Source organism: Drosophila biarmipes, chromosome X, assembly GCF_025231255.1.
Source record: "Drosophila biarmipes strain raj3 chromosome X, RU_DBia_V1.1, whole genome shotgun sequence".
Taxonomy (NCBI): domain Eukaryota; kingdom Metazoa; phylum Arthropoda; class Insecta; order Diptera; family Drosophilidae; genus Drosophila; species Drosophila biarmipes.
Window position 1 is genome coordinate 13,411,166 of NC_066611.1, and position 17,860 is coordinate 13,429,025.

Below are 17,860 nucleotides of genomic sequence, written 5' to 3' on the forward strand. Positions count from 1 at the left end.
AAATTTGGCATGTTTTTCTCTTTTTTTCTAATAATAACTAAGATTTGCTTACACTTGTGAAGATATTTTTTTTTATAAAACTTACCAACCATTTACCATCTTCAAGATTATAAATCAAAAATAATATGAGGTCTAAAAAGAATTAGCAGGAATCTTATTAGTTTAATAGTTAAATATGTAAAGTTATTTCTTACAAATATTTTGTATATTATTTTTATGTATTTAAAATAGAAAAAAATAAGAAATTGGAAATATTAAAAAAAAACAAAAATAAAAATATTTTAAAATATAAAGATCCTGGAAAATAATTTCTGTTGAGAAAGACATTCATCAATCTGCAATTTCTGCCAGTGTGGCCATTGAGGAGTGGCTGGCAGCGAGGGGAGGCTGAGAAGTAGCCGCTGTCAAACTTATCAAATGGCGACGCGAAGTAAAAAGAAAAGATTGCACAAATGAAGACAACACAAGGGTGTAGTCCAGGGGGCTGCCGAGGGGGACCGCGGGAAGGCGTTTCCGACAGGCAGTTGACAATTGCGAAAAAATAAAGAAGTGCCCGGGACGAGGAGCAGGACGAGGAGCTGGACGAGGAGCTGGAGATCCTGGCAAGTAACAGAGAGATTGTCACAAAGCAAAATTAAAAACGCAAAAACAAAGGGGGTTTTCTTGATGGCGATGCGGTGGGGGCGCAGGAAGAGGCGTCCCGTGAAAGGGGGTTCAACTCAAAATGTGGAGCAAGTGGCTGCAAAGTTTTATGGCAACACCGAAGGCAGGCCTTCGTCCTGTCCAGTCGCAAAATTGTCACCAGCTTCTGTCACGGCTGCAAAATGTTTCAATTTGCCATTTTATCCCGGCGACAATTGTTGTTTTGTCCCGCTCGTGCTTTGTTTTTCGGGTGGGTGTTGCGGGGCCTTTTGCCTTCGCCCGCCGCCCTGACATATTTTAATTAAATTGTTTGCCGAGCTGAACGCCTCGCGAACGATCCCCGAAAATCATCAGCACTTTATGAGAGGGATTTACTTTACTTTGCCAGTAAGACGGCTGCAGATACAAATAAGTTATAGAAGCTTTGGGGATTTTTTTGGGCTTGTGTTTCGAGTAAAGCAGGGGCTGGAAATGAAATGGGGTTGGTTATAGCATAATTTAAAGTGCAAAATATTATCTACTGGATAGTTTTCCAGTTTGGAATTTAACCGAAACAGCTTTTCAATTGTTGCCCAGCCTATTTTTGCGACTTAAATTTAATTTATGCTTTGCACTCTCCTCTTTTTTTGCCTATATGCTGCCCAACTCCCCGTTTATCTTGCCATTGTTCGGTTATGTACAGTCTGCGCCATTGTTATCATTCTATCTGTACTTACTCCGTTCTCTCGCTGTTTTTCAGCTTTCGCGGGCATTTTGAATAGCAAGAATAGCACCTTTCCCCTCGGAATTTACCTCTGGTACTTTCCATTGTTCCCGAATACACTAAGGAAATTTTAAATATTTCAAAAATGAATTAAAAATATATTTCAACAAAAAGGTATCAAAAAACAAACAATATTTTACCATTTAAAATACTTTAAGAATAAAATAAAATCTGAAAAGTATAGTTTCTTCAATATGGTATTTGTTTTATTTATTTTTAAATTATAACATAGTTTTCGGCGTGTGTGCGTGCCGAGATCAATGAGATAAAATATATTTTATTATGTACACAGCAAAACAAAGGGGCACATACCGATTGCCAGGGACCCACAGACCCGACCAAATATTAGGCGAATTATGAGAGGTCCGCAGCGCCGCGATGGCCCCCTCATTTCCCGATTTCCGTGGCAACTCTCGTTAATAATTATGCACTCGCATTCAGTGCTAAAATTCGCAGTGTTCAAGCATTTTACCATTTTCGGCAAACGAACAATTAAGAGGCCAACTTTTTTGGGAATGGCGAGGGCCACCTGCCATTAAATCTGTTGGCGTTCGTGATTATTTGATGGGCAATAGTGTAATAAACAGCTGGGAATTTCCCCTATTGCATTGCCAATTTTTTGCCTGGCCCAAAATGGCTAATTAACAAATAGTGGGGAAAATGACAAGGCATTTTAAATGGCTTAAAGATACCTGCTTTATAAATTCAACGAAATAGTTTTCATATTCTTAAAATACATTTAACCATTCCTTTAATTCCGCAACTTTCACAACAAATATTAAGCTCACTAAATTAATTATTTCTCTTCTAAAAACAATCCCAAATACTTACAGTAAATTCCGGGAAAAAAACAATCCTCTGGTGAAATAATGAAGAAGGAAAAGAAAGCTATTGGCGACGAAGTGAGCCAGCTAAGATAAATAAACAATGAGGGACACAAAAAACAAAGCAAGGGAAACAGAGTCGAAATGATTTTCTAAGTAAGTGCAAATTGCGTTTTAATTAAAAATGTAAAAATAAAATACACAACTAGCGGGGGCCAAAAACAACACTACAAAAAAATAATGAAAATAAAACAGGACACAAAATGAAGAAGGCAGGATAAAAAGCGTAAATAAAATAATAAGACGAGAAGAAAAATAATTAAAATTGGGAAAAGTAAGTTGGAGATGTCTTCCCGCCATTCCGCCTGCCTTGGTGACAGCTGCTTTTCCAGCCACCCCCTCGATTTTTCAGCCATTTTTCGCGCTTTTCCGCGCTACGTGCCAAAGTATTAACTCACTCTAAGCTGGCAAAACGCGTAAACGTCACAATTCCATTTATTTTTCGTATTTATATTTTCTTCGACTGGGCCCCGCCCACCTAATGGGCCGCCCGTTTTCCGCTTTTCCGGCACTTTTCCTGTCTCTCTATCATTCCGCCGCCTTATCAGCATACCACATCCCCAGCGTAAGCTCTCGATTGGCCTGTGAAAAATTATTTGACAAACAGTTTTCCGCACGCGTTTTTCGCCGGCGCTTTCCCTTCATTTTCCTCGCTTTTCCCTTTTGGCGCAACATCTTTTTTTCCGCGGGGCTGAGGCATAAAAATGCAAACTTTTTAATTGGGTTTTTGTGTGATCGCATTTGGCTAAGGCTTGCTCCGAGGGGGGGCGGGGGCTAGGGAATTTTCCGGGGGCTGGAAAATTCCGGCTCGCTGGGGGGATTGGGGGGTTAGGTGGGTTCATTGAATTGGTAAGTCCGCGGGCCCGAAAATCCCCGTTGATGGCAGCCATTTGACGTCGCCAACTGGTGTGCTCGAAATTTTAAGCCGCTTAGCTTGACCAAAACTTCCTCACACCAAAAACACGGCCAAAACCCCTTGTCCGCCCTTCGCCAAACGCCAAAAAAAAATACGAAAAAAAATAAAACTAAAAACGTTGACCAAAATTAAAGGCAACACGCTTGGGGCAAACATTAGGCTGGCTCAGCTTAACATTTTGACAGCTTCATGTACAGCAGGAAAATACAAGAAGACCATTGGATTTTCTAAAAAAAAAGTTAGAAATATAATTAAAAGGAAATTTCCTAAAATATTTGGTATAAGATTGAACATACGTTTTAAAAATATATAGAAAACAAAATATATAAATATATATTACGATTTTTGCAAGGAATAATCTCTTTATATAAAAAGTAATGTTGTTTTATAAGAAAATTTCCCTTAGATTTTTATATGTTTTTGTTGAGAAAAGATCCGGAAAATGGTAAAATTAAAAGATTTCTGGCTAAAAAGTGAATAATTGTTCAAGAAACTTGTATGAAATGAATATCTTAGAAACTACCTGGAGGCCTTCTCTATATCTGACACAACTGCAAATGATATAGGGCGACTCCCCATAGACGGGCCCATTCAACCTCTTGGCGGCCTGTCATAAAAGTAATTGAACTATGTATTTATTGATTAAGCAATTAGTTGGAATTACACTAGGCACACAAAAGATACATCTCCACGCAGTTAGTGCCCCAGTGCGGTGTTAGCTTTGGCTGCGACTGCGACTGTAACTCCACTAACCCACTGGCGGCACTTGCACCACTGGCTGTGGCACCACCGCCCTGCCTTTTCGGTGGTTGCGGCCCTGTGTAAACATACGCAATATCCACACGGCCGAGCGGCGATGGGGTGGCCCGGGATGGCCCGGGCTGGCCATGGGTCCCGACCATATAGCCATGTGCTATTTATGCCCGGCACACAGCACAAACACCAGACTAACTGACTAAAACCAGAGCCCTCGCTGGGTGGCAAATAACTTACTCGGAGTCCGCATTTTTTCAGGCAGCGAATAACAAATGGTTTATGAGCTGGTTTAGCATATGCCCTGTGGAAGGGTCGGTACATATAACAAGGGCAGGGTATATGTTATGTTCAGTTGATTTTGATTTTTCTTTATGAATGCCATTATTATTATGATGTGTTACTACATTATCCTATGATAACAGTATATATTATATTCCATTTATAAATATACTTTTAAAATGATAAACATAATATTCTAATAATATATTTAACAAGAAAATTACTATTCCTTGAACATAATTTTTAAAATTTACTTTCTAAATATTAATTCCCTAATTAAATTTTAAATATATTTTCTAAATATTTATATTAGTATTAAATTCCTTAATTATAGTTTATATATTTTGTGATTTATAAATATTAACACTCTTTATTTTATATTTTTTCTATATTTTTAATATGTTATAAAGGTAATTTGTGTGTGTTTATGGATAAGTAAGATGAGTTTTTTAGGTAATTATATTAATAATTACTTATAGATTATTATTAATTTCAATAAAAACCTTAAAAAACAATATCTTAAGTATCAATAGATATTAAATACAGAGCATTCCCGCACCGTTTTGGCCAAGATCGCCGGCTGATTTCCTTGTTTGCATTCGCTTTGTCGGCTTTAACTGGCGGCGCTTTAATTGCTGCCGGCGGGGGGTGGGGTGTGGGCATGGGCGTGGCTGCCAGGGCGGTGCCGGGGGGAGGAGGGGGTGTCCGGAGCAGCAGGATACCGGCGAAAGCCAAGCCAAGGAATCGACTCCCATGGCAGCGAATTCTCTTTGGCTTTTGGCTCGCATGTGTTGCCATCGATTTGGCCGTTTAACATCTATCGCCTCGGGCTGGGGCAGCAGAGGGTTAAGGCGCGGAGCCGGGGACGGAGCAGCAGCCGTAGCAGATCAATATATATGTCCAGCAATTTTGCACATTTTCCACTGCGTGTCACCTGTGCAGCGCAGATAAATGGCCAAGAACTTAGGATACGACACGAAGGATGGTTAACCCATTTAGGAGTGTTTCGAATAATCTCAATTAAGGAATATTTTATACAACCACTGAGAAATTCATTTTTGCTTGCAAATTAAATATTTGTAAAATTATTCAACCAAAAACATTAGATAAATTTATAAATAAATTTATAAATAACCTAATTAGGCACTATAAATTATTAAAAAAAATATTACTATTCTACTCTATTTTCTTAAATTAAATATTATTGAGCAAGATAATTGACTATTATTAATATAAATTTTTTAAACAAAAGTTACTATTTCTTTTTTCTTAAATTAAATAAAATTTAGCAAGGGAAATAAATCATTTATTGATTATTTATATTTTGTGGGACCAATATTATATTTTTAATTGCATTTTCCACCCTTTAAAACCTAAAAATTGTCTAAAATTGGCCGATCCCAGTGGGTTAAGGGCTCTTTTTTGGACACTGGGAACTCAGGGGGCGAGAAGGGCTCCTCTAACTGCCGCAAAAGTTTCGCAGCCAGCGGCGATTTTTCGATTTATGTGCTGTGAATTGAAATGCAGCCAAGAAAATGCTTTAATGCAAAGCCAACCAAAGGGCGGCCAGGCGGTGGTGGAAAAGTGGGCGGGGCCGTCGGCGGTGTCACCTGCTAAGCCAGTGTCCTCCTGGGTTATTAGGAAGCCCTCCGCCCCGCCCGAAAGTGCTCAATCGATCGATCTCCCAGCACTTGTTTTATTATCTCCTAAAAAAATGAAAATAGATAGGAAATTTTGGCGAAAAAATAAGGAAACAAGACGAGCTGGAGAATGGCAGAGCGCTGAAGCGTTAGCGACATTGTTGACCATGGGCAACATGGGTTAAGGCGGCGGCTTAGGGGGGCTCAGAGTGGGCAGGGGCGTGTTTGACCCCAGCTGGTCCGCTGGCTGTCCAACTTGTCGCTGCGATGATTAATGGCCAGCAAACTGATAAATCAACTTTGTCGCTGTTGCTGTCACTGCACAAACACGCCGCAAAATGCTGCGCCCCACCAGTGCACTGTGAGAAAATGGCATTCAGTGGATAAAGGAAGCTTGGAAAAAGAAAAGAACTAGGAAGGAAGTATTAACAGAAAACCCTGCGTATACGTAATCTATCTATAAATATTGCGTATACGACAGGTGAGCTCACAAGTTAAATAAATAAATAATATAGAATACTAATATAGAATATTATTTATTTATTTCACTTTATTTATTATTTAATAAATATTAAAGAATATTTTTTGTTTATTTAACTTTATTTATTTTATTTTTTGAACTTGTGAGCTCACTAGTCGTATACGCAATATTTTTAGATACGTTACGTATACGCAGTGCTTTCTGTTAATATTTTCCTCATAAATTCTTCTTAGATTTAAAAACAAATTAAAAGATAAATGCATATTTAAAGATAAGGATACCAAAAAAATGTATACATATTTTTAAACTTATTAACATTTTTATCATTTATTTTTAAAGGAAAAATGTACTTAAAAGTAAATATATTTTTGAATTTTTTCCAGTGCACAAGCGCTTAGGGGGGGCTTTCGAGGGGTCTCACAAGGGGGCTCTGTCGGTGTGCCCCACATTCCTTGCATCGTTCCCGGCTAGAAATTCGATTCGTTTCAATTCGTTGCGGCTCACTTGAGTTTTAGCTAATGTTCGATATGGCCACGCCCTCGGCAGGCCGCCCCCAAGTCCCTGCACCATCCCCCCACTGCCGCCCCTGTGTGCAGCAGCAGCACAAGCGACATATGCAAACATGACCGTTTTGAACGTCGTCCTGCTCCGATGCCCCTGCAACGCCCCTCCCCCGCCGCCCCTGGTCACTCCTTTATGTCGTCCTTGCCGTTGACGTTCCGAAAAATTCGATTCTCGCCTGTCCATTGTCTACCGGAAATTATTTTGCAGCTAAGCAAAGAATAAAAGCGACACTATGCCAGCGAAATAACGAACTGGAAATGCCCTCTTATGGAAAGAAGAAGCCAATCGATCTTATTTGGTTATCAAAAACAGTCAGAACATCGTTGAATTAAAGCTGATATTGAAACTTTGAAGGGGTTCCCTTTTTGCCACCTGGCAATTGAGATTTTCAGGCAACTTTGCGCCGACTTTTATGGCCATGTTCACTCGCATCGGTAATCCTTTGTGCCATTTTCATGCCCAGGACCTCGCATTGGCATTCATTGCATTTCGCCATTTGGCTCATTAGACACATTTCGTTGGCAATTAAGTAAATAATTTGCAAGCCGCAAAACGTTGCAGTGGCTCGTCTGCGGTCCTCCCTTTCGGCCGCCACGCCCCCACGCCCACCGCCGCCCTCCTCGGCGGTCGCGACCTGTCCCGTTTATTATGTCGTGTGGGTCAGCGGAGGGGAATCCGCTGCGGTCGCCGCCTGCGGTAATTTATGTTACTGCACCGAGTAAATGCCGCCGAAGCACAACTCACACGGCACTGCGAGAAACCGGTGGGAAGGGATATACCAAAATTAAGGGTGAGCGGAAAAATTATAGAAATATATTTTATTTTATTTATTTTTTTAAATTGTATATTTATTCAGAAAATAGGAGGTATACTGACACCTATTTGGCTGCTTAAGCAGGTTAATATACTTCGAACTTTCAAAAATATATATATATATCGTACACTCAAAATTCAAGTTACATTTACATTTAATTTCAACAAAAAAATATATTTTTTTTATAAATATTTCTTTAGGTGATTACAAATTTATAAATATATTTTTGGGTTAAAATGATGATATTTTAATATTAATTGGAGAACGTTTAAAAATAACACCACTTTTCTCATTTTAAATCTATAAATTCTATTCTCACCTCAGTAATTTATATTATTAATTTATTTTGCTTTACAAAAAAAATTTTAAATATATACAATAACCATATTGACATATACAAAATTACAGAATTAAATGAACCAAAAAAATTAATTTATTATGAGACAAGCAGGTTTTTTTTTCAAAATACCGAAATGCCTCGAAATTTCTAGCAGTGCCTACGCACACACACAAATCGTATTCACTCAGCCAGACACACACACACACTCACACACCAAATTCCGTGTTTGTGTTTGCGCTTTTGTTGTTCTGTTTGCCAATTGATTTGAAAATCGCAGCAACAACAATCACAGCGGCCACGTGGCCTTCTAATGCCGAAAACATTGCGCTCAACCTGCTGCTCCACCTGCCCCCCTTCCGGCACCCACTTCCATTTCCAGCGGCGCCACTGCTTTTTCGCACGCACTGTTTGCCTGCCCCTAAAAGTATGCAGCTCGCATATTTAAATTCTCGCTAAGCTCTCGACTTTGGCGCGTTCCGCTTGGCTTAGAAATTTCGGGAGGTAGCCACCACCCAGCGAACCATTGAACCCAGCCCCCCGATGTCCTGATTGAATTTCATGGCAGTCGAGGGATTTTATATTGAAGTTCTTCAAGTTTCGCAGGGGAATTGAAAGTTGTGGCGCCTTTTTTCCAAGTGCAATGAGTGGAATAACGAAAAGTGGATATATATAAAAAGGTGCAAGAGGGAAGTAAGTTGAGTAACAAGAGCTGGAAAATTTTTAAAAGAAATGATTATACTTAGTTTCACTAGTAATGGACCAATAAACAGTATTGTTTCCTAATAAATTTAGTACCTTTTTAATTGTTTACGATTTAATATGGGGTTTAAATTGACTGGCAATCCTTTTGTTTCTGTGGCCACATTGTTATTCGGTGGCCAGAGATTATTTTTCATTGGCTGAAATCAGACGCACCAAATTGGAAATCGAATTCCATCCATGTCCCGCCGTCATTATCATTATCCCCCAATCGTCTGAATCAAAGGTGTCCCCTCCGTTGTCATCATTCATCCAACTAATCTCGATCCCGGGACTTTGAAGGGAAGATGGGTGGAATGTGATAGGCCCGGTGCGAATCTATAGCACTGATTTGGCCAATAGTGATGCTAAGAGCGGGAAACTGCGACCAGTTGAGCACTAATTATGCTTTATGTTATCGATAAGCATGAAATCGTAATCGTGTAAGCAAGTCTGAAAAGGAATAAAATAATGTAGCATACTTTTAGACACCTTTGTAGTAGATACTTCTATAGTGTTGCATACTTTTAGATACTTACATAGGGGAATACAAAATGTTTCCTAGATTTTTCCATGGAAATGCTTTAGCTGCCGTCTCGTACGATTAATCCTTCGAAAATCACAATTAGTCACCGTGATTTCTAGTCAGCCCTGGAAAATTGTGATAAGCGCGATGCCCGCAATTCGACACATCCCCATTCCGAGCGTCTGGTCAAGGACAATGGCCAAAATGCGATGCAGACGCTTTTCCCCCATTTTCCGACCGGCTTTTCCTTTCCTCACCCCCCAACCGCCCTCCTGTTTTTCCCATTTCCCATTTACCAGCCACGATTCACCATCTAGCATTCGGCGTGTCCGAGCGTGGCTCCTCCGTTATGAGGATGTCGGCGTCCCATCATCGTTGGTCCTTGTTTCTGCTACTTGTTTATGCATGTCATTGTTTGCATGCAAATTCCGAGCAGCCTATGTACGACTGGAGGCCCCCATTTCCCCTTTTTCCCCACCGCCCATGCAATTGCCTTAAAGACTTAAAGCCAATCGCCTGCCGACTGGCAACTGGCGACTGCCGACTGCCGACAACAATGTCCTCGCCGGGCACAAAGTAGTAGTGAGTGGGCGGGCCGGGACATTAGGAGTGGGTGCAGCAGTCGCATGGAACAGGATGTGGCTGCCTTGGACCTCGGCTGCCATTTTAATTGAATTATGGCGGCGGAGGCGACTTCAAAGCAACCCGACAGCCTGATAAGAACAAAAGTATGCTCGCCGCATGGAATTTCGCTTGGTTCGACAAGGAGTGGGATGTGTAGGTATCCAGGATCAGGGGAAAACGGCCAAGGATGGTGCGGTGGTGGCGTCTTTCAAATTATAAAACACCGACACAGTGTGGCCAGAGGCGAGATGAACGCTGGGCGCTCGGGGTAAGACCGCAGTTTTGGGTTTCTCATGGAAAAATCTGAGGCAGGTGTCTAGAAGTATGCAACAATTTTATATTTCACATTGGACATCTGTGTAGAATTATAAATGTGTGAAAAAGTATGCAACAATATATTTTGAGTGCGGGTAACCCAATATGACTTTCTGTTCGCTGCCTGTTTGGATCCAAATTTGGAAAACAAATTTAAGTGTATTTTTAAGGTTTCAAACAGCTCACATAGTGCGTTAAAATTTTCTAACTTTTTAAAATCTCTTTTTATTTTGCTTATCAGCCAAACCACTTAAGCCCCTTAAAGCTGGTATACCTATGAACCGAAATTCCATTGCCCTGGGTAATCCTTCGGTATTAATTTCGACCCACAGTGGTGTCCATTGTTTTTTCTGGTCCTCCTTTTTCCACCCAGTCTGGTCTCGCATTTCAGGCGTGTTTGGCTACGTGAGAAACTCAAGACTTGCTTCTCGAGCTGGGACCTGTTGCAGAATCCTCCGACAGCTCGCAGCCCGCGGCCAGCGGCCCAGGAAAATGCAGTGCCGAGCAGGAAGTGGATGTGGATGTGGATGGCGGAGCTGGCGAAAGTCCTGCCCACTGAGAGAAAATGGAGGAGCGACGCGGAGGACGTACCGCAAATTATGCCAAGAAACTTGTTAAACTTATTAAAACGAAACCTCAGCGTTAAGTTGCCAAGTGCAAATACACATGCTGAGACACTGAGATTCTTGGCGATGGGTGGTGGGGGGTGGGCGTAGTGCCACGCCCACTCCTGATGCCGGGAAGAAAATTCCGGCGAGGAACAGCGGAGAGATGCGGAAAACGGGTAGGCGAGGAAAATGCCAGCGAGCGGTAAACAAGTGGGCGTATGGCATTACATGTGTGTGGGCGTGGCCAGGGATGGCTTGGTGTATGCTTTATATACTGAAATGTATGTAAATATATAGATAAATATGTATATAAAGTATGTGTGACAATTAAAACGCAAGCATACGAGGGAGAATGAACGACAAGTGGCGGCTTGGCGGCTCCCATGCAGCAGGAGCCATCATTTACTTCGTAGTCAGACACGAAGTATTAAAGTACAACAACAACGAGAATAACAAGAACAACAATAAAATATACAAAAGTAACAAATAGAGCAACAACATTTAAGAGGGGAGAAACAAAAGCAACAAGAGAAGGTACACCAACAGCTACACCAACACTTTCAACAACAACTTTTTAACAACAACTTTTAACAACAACTTTTACACCAACAACAACAAGAACGCGACAGGAGAAGCTACAACAATATTTTAAACAAGAACTACAAAAACAAAAGAAGTGACACCAACTACAACAACGCCAACTACAACCACACCAACTACAACCACTGCAACTACAACAACGCGCAACTACAATTGAAGGCAACGAAGTTTTTGAGGCAAACTTTTGGCCAACTTGAAATCTCAGCCATGTCGTAAATATCGAAGCAGACACTCAAAGAACCCCCTTTCTCACTATTTCTGGAAAGGGGGGTCTTGAAACCTCCCCCACACACACATCCCCTACTCCTTTTGAAAAGGCCCCAATCTTGTCAGGATTCTTCAACTTGAGTTTTATGAGGGAACCAAACAAAAATAGAGTGAAAACAAAGCGAAATGAGACAGATGAGAGGAGCTCCCTAGATTCGCTATATACCTCCGGCTCTTTCTATTCATCTAGCCCCTTCTCTTTCTACATCAACTTCATTTGCAGCAAAGGAGTGGCAAGAACAAGAAGAATAATTAGCCATGAGATAAAAGTCAAGCGGGAATTTAATGAAACTCCTTGGCAAGTAAACGAATGAAATCTGAGAGCGATCTGCGAAGACAGCGAAATGGGGGAGATATTTATAATGGAAATTATATAAGTAAGGACTATATGGTTATAATGGGGATTTACGAATTGAAAATTAAGATTGTTTCAAAATAAATTGTGCATCAATTGCCAGATATCCTGAACAAGCTAGAGTTTATGGGATGAATATAGAATGTATATATTTGTATAATTGGTTAATGGCAAATAATTCAACTGCATAAATCTGTCAAGCATTCAAACTACTGAAATCGTTCAAGTTTCCATAAACAAACCACTCATTTTCTTATGTCTGCGGGGCAAAAGCCAAACTTCTTTCTAATGATTTAACCCGAAATTAATTGTCTGGGGCTTGGGGCCTTTTTGGCCCCCCTCCATCATTTTGACCGCAAAGAACTTGGCCAAAGTTTGTGGCCCACCGAAAATGTGTCGCAAATTTCGGTAACGAAAAAAACTAGGGGAGGCAACAAAAATTGGAAATTGAATGGCAATCAGCTCCATGGTGACGAAGGGGGTGCAAACTTGAAACAATTTATCATTTCGATGGGTTTTCGGGGCCTGTATCTTCGTGCTGCCTTGGCCCAAAATAGCATTACGCATACGCCACGTGATCCGGCCCTCGTCACGTGCCCGGCCACAAAAAGATTTGTTGCGCAATGTGGTCGCTCCTCTCGACTCCAGTGCACTCCATTCCGCATCCACATCCACATCCCCTAGCCTCCACTGGCCTCCACTTGCTGCACTCCATCCTATTCCATCCTGGTCTTTGTTTTGGTGCAAGTGTTGCAAATAATTGCCAGACGAAATGAATGTCCACGTCCAGACAGGGGCGGAGTGGGCCGAAGGGGGCTCAAAGAGGGCCAAGAGGAGAGCAGGAGCAGAGTCAAGTGGCCGGGCATTAAGTTGCACAAGAGCAGGGCTACACTGGTCGAAAAAATGTCAAAAAAATATCATGATGGTAGTAAAAAAAATAATAATACATTTTTATAAAGGGTCCTATACATGTTCATTAAAATATTTCGAAACTTATGTAAAACATAAACAAATAAATTCCCAACATTTCTTAAGCAGATTAAATAGTAACGAATTACTAATAAAACATTTTCATGGGAAATTAAAGCATACGTATTTTGATCGAAACAATAAAAGTAATGGACCCAACATGGAATGTCATACCTTGCTGAACTCGTAACAAAATTTCCAATCGAATGGGATTCGAATCTTAAAAATTTATTTTTTACAAAAAAATTGAAAAATTGTGAAAATTTTTGGTTTTTAGAATGCGACTGAAAGTGACTGCGATCAATTACCTAGCTTGTTAGCTGTCCAAAACAGCGCGTCTTTTAGGGCTCGGACCATTTTTGACCAAGTTGCAGCAAAAAAGAACCAAGAAAAAAATGGATTTTCCGCCAAAAACTGAGAAACCTATTTTCTGCCAAATTGAGCATCATTTTTTTGGTCGAAACAAAAAAAGTAATGCACCAATCATGGAATGTCATACCTTGCTGAACTCGTAACGAAATTACCAATTTAAAAAAAATTTATTTTTTGAAAAAATTTCGCAAAAAAAGACGATGCTACCCCTTGCAAAAAAATTGAAAATTTGACAAAATTTGTGCGTCTTTTAGCCCTCGGACCATTTTTGACCAAGTTACAGCAAAAAAGGACCAAGAAAAAAATCGATTTTTCGCCAAAAACTGAGAAACCTATTTTCTGCCAAAATAAGTATCAGTTTTTTGGTCGAAACAATAAAAGTAAGGGACCAAACATGGAATGTCATACCTTTCTGAACTCGTAACAAAATTTCCAATCGATTGGCATTCACATCTTAAAATTTTATTTTTTGAAAAAATTTCGCAAAAAATGACGATGCTACCCCTTACAAAAAAATTGAAAAATTTGGAAAATTTTTAGTTTTTAGAAGAGACTGAAAGTGACTGCAATCAATTACCTAGCTTGTTAGCTGTCCAAATTTAATTTTTGAAAAAAGGCCAGAAGGAAGTTGCAATTGCGGTTGGCTGTGTTAATTAGCGTTTTTTCATTGGCAAACCAAGGAGGAAACTCTCGAAAACTGAAATGTCAAGAGTCTGGTGAAAGTAAGGCCAGAGCATCAGACATTAGTTGCCATTCTGTGGGGCACCCTTCCTGTGAATCTCTACTCCGTTTTTATTTTATAAAATATTTTTAGGGTAGAAAGGTCAAAAATAAATAGTATCTTTCGCGCTCTTCAATCGTCGATTGATTTGGAAACTCTTTCATCGGAATTTATCGAACGACAATGGCTAACGCAGGAACCCTATAGAGCTGTGGTAAAATTTTACGCCTGACAATTCAGTTCGACATTGGAAAAAATAAAATTGGTTTACGGCACGCACTAGTCCAGCAACTTTAATTTACTCGCACGATGGCATCCAAACGCAAATATTCTGAATCTAACTCTAATCCGACTGAGGGTAAGGAGAATATGAAGCGTTTGCTAGGTAGTAACGATACGGAGGACGGCGAGGATAAAGCCGCACTAGAAGGCAAGGAACCCTCAACCAGTACTCAGTCTGGGCGAGACATAGAGGAACCCTATGGAGCTGGAACCTCCCCGCAACTTCCCGGAACGTCCTGGTAAGCCATCTTCAGTAAATTAGGCAACTCACTTGGACTCACTCTTAAAACCCACTTCAGTGCCCCGATTTCTGCACCGTGGCCCACAACTTTTTATCATGGGGGTGTCGTTTTCCACTATGGCACACAGCTCTCCCACCCCATCCAATCGAAGGCCGACGTCGAGCTGATGCCACCTTCCGAACCGAATACTGTACTCAAGGTTGTGGAGCTGAAAGAATTGGTCAAATTGATCCCACCACGGCCTCGGGATGAGTCGGAGGCTCCGGAGTGGCTTCAGCAGTGGAGCGAGATCGTTGGCAGGCAACTGCTTATCCTGATCATGACCTCGAGTGCCGAGCCCCCAACCGCGGGAAAGTCGGGGATCATAGTGGGTGCCCCGCAGAGTGCCTCGCAGGTCGCCTACCTATTCCGGCACGGGGACGTCGAGGCGAGTATAGATCGTTATATAGACAAGTACGGGGACTCGAAGGCCAAAAGCCTTCGTTCAATGTGGGAGGAGCTGTACGGCCCATATGTGGAGAAGCACCTGAACAGAAAGCTGAAACTGGCGAGCTTCCCAGTGGGTTGGAAGTACGGCCCCCCTAGGTTCCTAGGCCCACGCGGCCAGCCCTTGCGCTTGCGCTTGAGAACGGTGGTCTGCAGACTGTTCTGCACTCTGCAGATGTCCAGAGCCGTGGATCTGGAGGTGGCGGCCAGGAGCCTAAGCAACGCCGTCTACCAAAGCCGCCTAGGTGTGGTCGAGCTTCAGTACGAGGCCCCCCAGAGGGGCTGGCTTTGGGCCAACGGAACGGTGATGATTATCAACGTGCAAAGTGAGGCCACTCTGAACAAGAACCTGCGCGATGTGGTGTCCCGGGCCATGGGCATAGACGACTTCAGCCTCGATCCTCGCCAGAAGCTGCAACTAGTGCGACTCTACTCGAAGTCCCGCTTCCCCTGGGAAGTGAGTCTGCGGGGATTCAGCAGGGTCCAAGCCCCGACTTCAGGTCCAATCCTTCCCAGGACGGAGGTCGTGCACTACGTCAGCAAGAATATGCCCGGAGTGTCGGCCAGGGTCTTTAGGTCGGGAGAGTGCCACACCTTAGCCTCGACCACGGCGCAGGCGGATAAGATGATGAGGCACCTGTACATGCTGACGGCCATTTATCAAAAGTACTTTTAAAACAATGCATGGAAAGAAGGCCTACAACGAATAAATATTCTGTGCTTAATAAGGAAAATACTTTCTTATTTCTGAGTGGGAAACTATGGTGCTTTGGTTTTTGGTAAATTTGTTCCAAAAAATGTCGAAAAAATTAGAAAATTATAAAAAAAATTAGTTTTTAGAAAAGCTGTCCAAAACAGTGCGTCTTTTAGCCCTCGGACCATTTTTGACCAAGTTACAGCAAAAAAGGACCAAGAAAAAAATCGATTTTTCGCCAAAAACTGAGAAACCTATTTTCTGCCAAATTGAGCATCATTTTTTTGGTCGAAACAAAAAAAGTAATGCACCAATCATGGAATGTCATACCTTGCTGAACTCGTAACAAAATTTCCAATCGATTGGCATACACATCTTAAAAATTTATTTTTTGAAAAAATTTTGCAAAAATTGACGATGCTACCCCTTACAAAAAAATTGAAAAATTGTGAAAATTTTTAGTTTTTAGAATAAGACTGAAAGTGACTGCAATCAATTACCTAGCTTGTTAGCTGTCCAAAACAGCGCGTCTTTTAGGGCTCGGACCATTTTTGACCAAGTTACAGCAAAAAAGGACAAAGAAAAAAATCGAATTTTCGCCAAAAACTGAGAAACCTATTTTCTGTCAAATTGAGTATAGGTTTTTTGGTCGAAACAAAAAAAGTAATGGACCAATCATGGAATGTCATACCTTGCTGAACTCGTAACAAAATTTCCAATCGATTGGCATTCACACCTTAAGTATTTATTTTTTGAAAAAATTTTGCAAAAATTGACGATGCTACCCCTTACAAAAAAATTGAAAAATTGTGAAAATTTTTAGTTTTTAGAATAAGACTGAAAGTGACTGCAATCAATTACCTAGCTTGTTAGCTGTCCAAAACAGCGCGTCTTTTAGGGCTCGGACCATTTTTGACCAAGTTACAGCAAAAAAGGACAAAGAAAAAAATCGAATTTTCGCCAAAAACTGAGAAACCTATTTTCTGTCAAATTGAGTATAGGTTTTTTGGTCGAAACAAAAAAAGTAATGGACCAATCATGGAATGTCATACCTTGCTGAACTCGTAACAAAATTTCCAATCGATTGGCATTCACTTAAGTATTTAATTTAAAAAAAATCGCAAAAAATTCTTTTTAATCAAGCTACTTTTTCTCGCGGTGCATCCAAAGGCGTTGCGGCAGATGTCATTGTGTTTGTTGACTTTTAATGCCGTCTGGTTTCTCGCTTTTCCTTTTCCGGCTGCCCCCGCATTACGTAAAACCGCTGGTGGATCCGGCGGAGAGCGCCTGGAATCGATGTCATCGCTGGCTGTCGCCACATTCATTAATCAACCAGAAGGGTCAGGGGTCATGGGCTGGGCTCCGGGGTCGCGCGGTTCGGGACTTCGAGGGGAGGAGATGCCGGGACAGCTGGGTGTCATCATCTAGCCAATGGCAAACAAATGAATGCTGGACATTGATGGTGACAGCTTCGTGTTTATAATTACAAAACCCCAGAAGCCAAAAACTTTGATTCCTCAAGAACTTGATGACATTAATGAGTTGGCGAGTATCCCTCCCCAACGGCGCCCTCTTCCATTTCCTGCCTCGGCGGCCATGTAATTAATACACTGCCTGCTGAAATGCGAAGAGCCAAAGTACTCATACGCCCCGTTTGCCCGCCTAAGCAAACGGAAATTTCAATCACGCCCTTTAACCTTTTGCGGAGCAAACTCCGTTGCAATTGCAAGCTGCACAAAAATAATGACAGGCACTGTATGCATTTTTGCCACTCATTTTTGGATTTTTTGGATCGGCCTCCACTTGCGTGACTCACGTAACGAATCCCCTTTTTCCCATGTCTCCTCCCCTGAAAAAAGGTGCAGGGAAAAGGTGAAGGGGAAAAGGGGGCCGGGAAAAGGAGAAGGAAAAGCGAAATCCAGTAAAGTGAAAATTTTGTGGAATGGAAAATCGGAGGGCGGGGTCTAAGCGCCACCTGGCTG

General features: G+C 41.4%; 1 protein-coding gene across 1 annotated transcript; it reads left to right on the forward strand.

Moving 5' to 3' along the window:
- The first annotated feature begins 14,322 nt into the window (after nucleotides 1-14,322).
- On the forward strand, nucleotides 14,323-15,909 carry LOC108025582 (uncharacterized). Its single transcript, XM_044093106.2, has 2 exons — nucleotides 14,323-14,695; nucleotides 14,756-15,909. Exons 1-2 carry the CDS (start codon nucleotides 14,484-14,486, stop codon nucleotides 15,858-15,860), a joined length of 1,317 nt encoding a protein of 438 aa, XP_043949041.1. The 5' UTR covers nucleotides 14,323-14,483; the 3' UTR covers nucleotides 15,861-15,909.
- Nucleotides 15,910-17,860: the final 1,951 nt, after the last annotated feature.

What these genes read in the sequence shown, in the direction of transcription:
- LOC108025582 (XM_044093106.2), top strand. Translation starts at nt 14,484, where the DNA reads ATGGCATCCAAACGCAAATATTCTGAATCTAACTCTAATCCGACTGAG. An exon ending in CAACTTCCCGGAACGTCCTG is followed by an intron (nt 14,696 to 14,755) that starts GTAAGCCATCTT and finishes AACCCACTTCAG; the next exon opens with TGCCCCGATTTCTGCACCGT.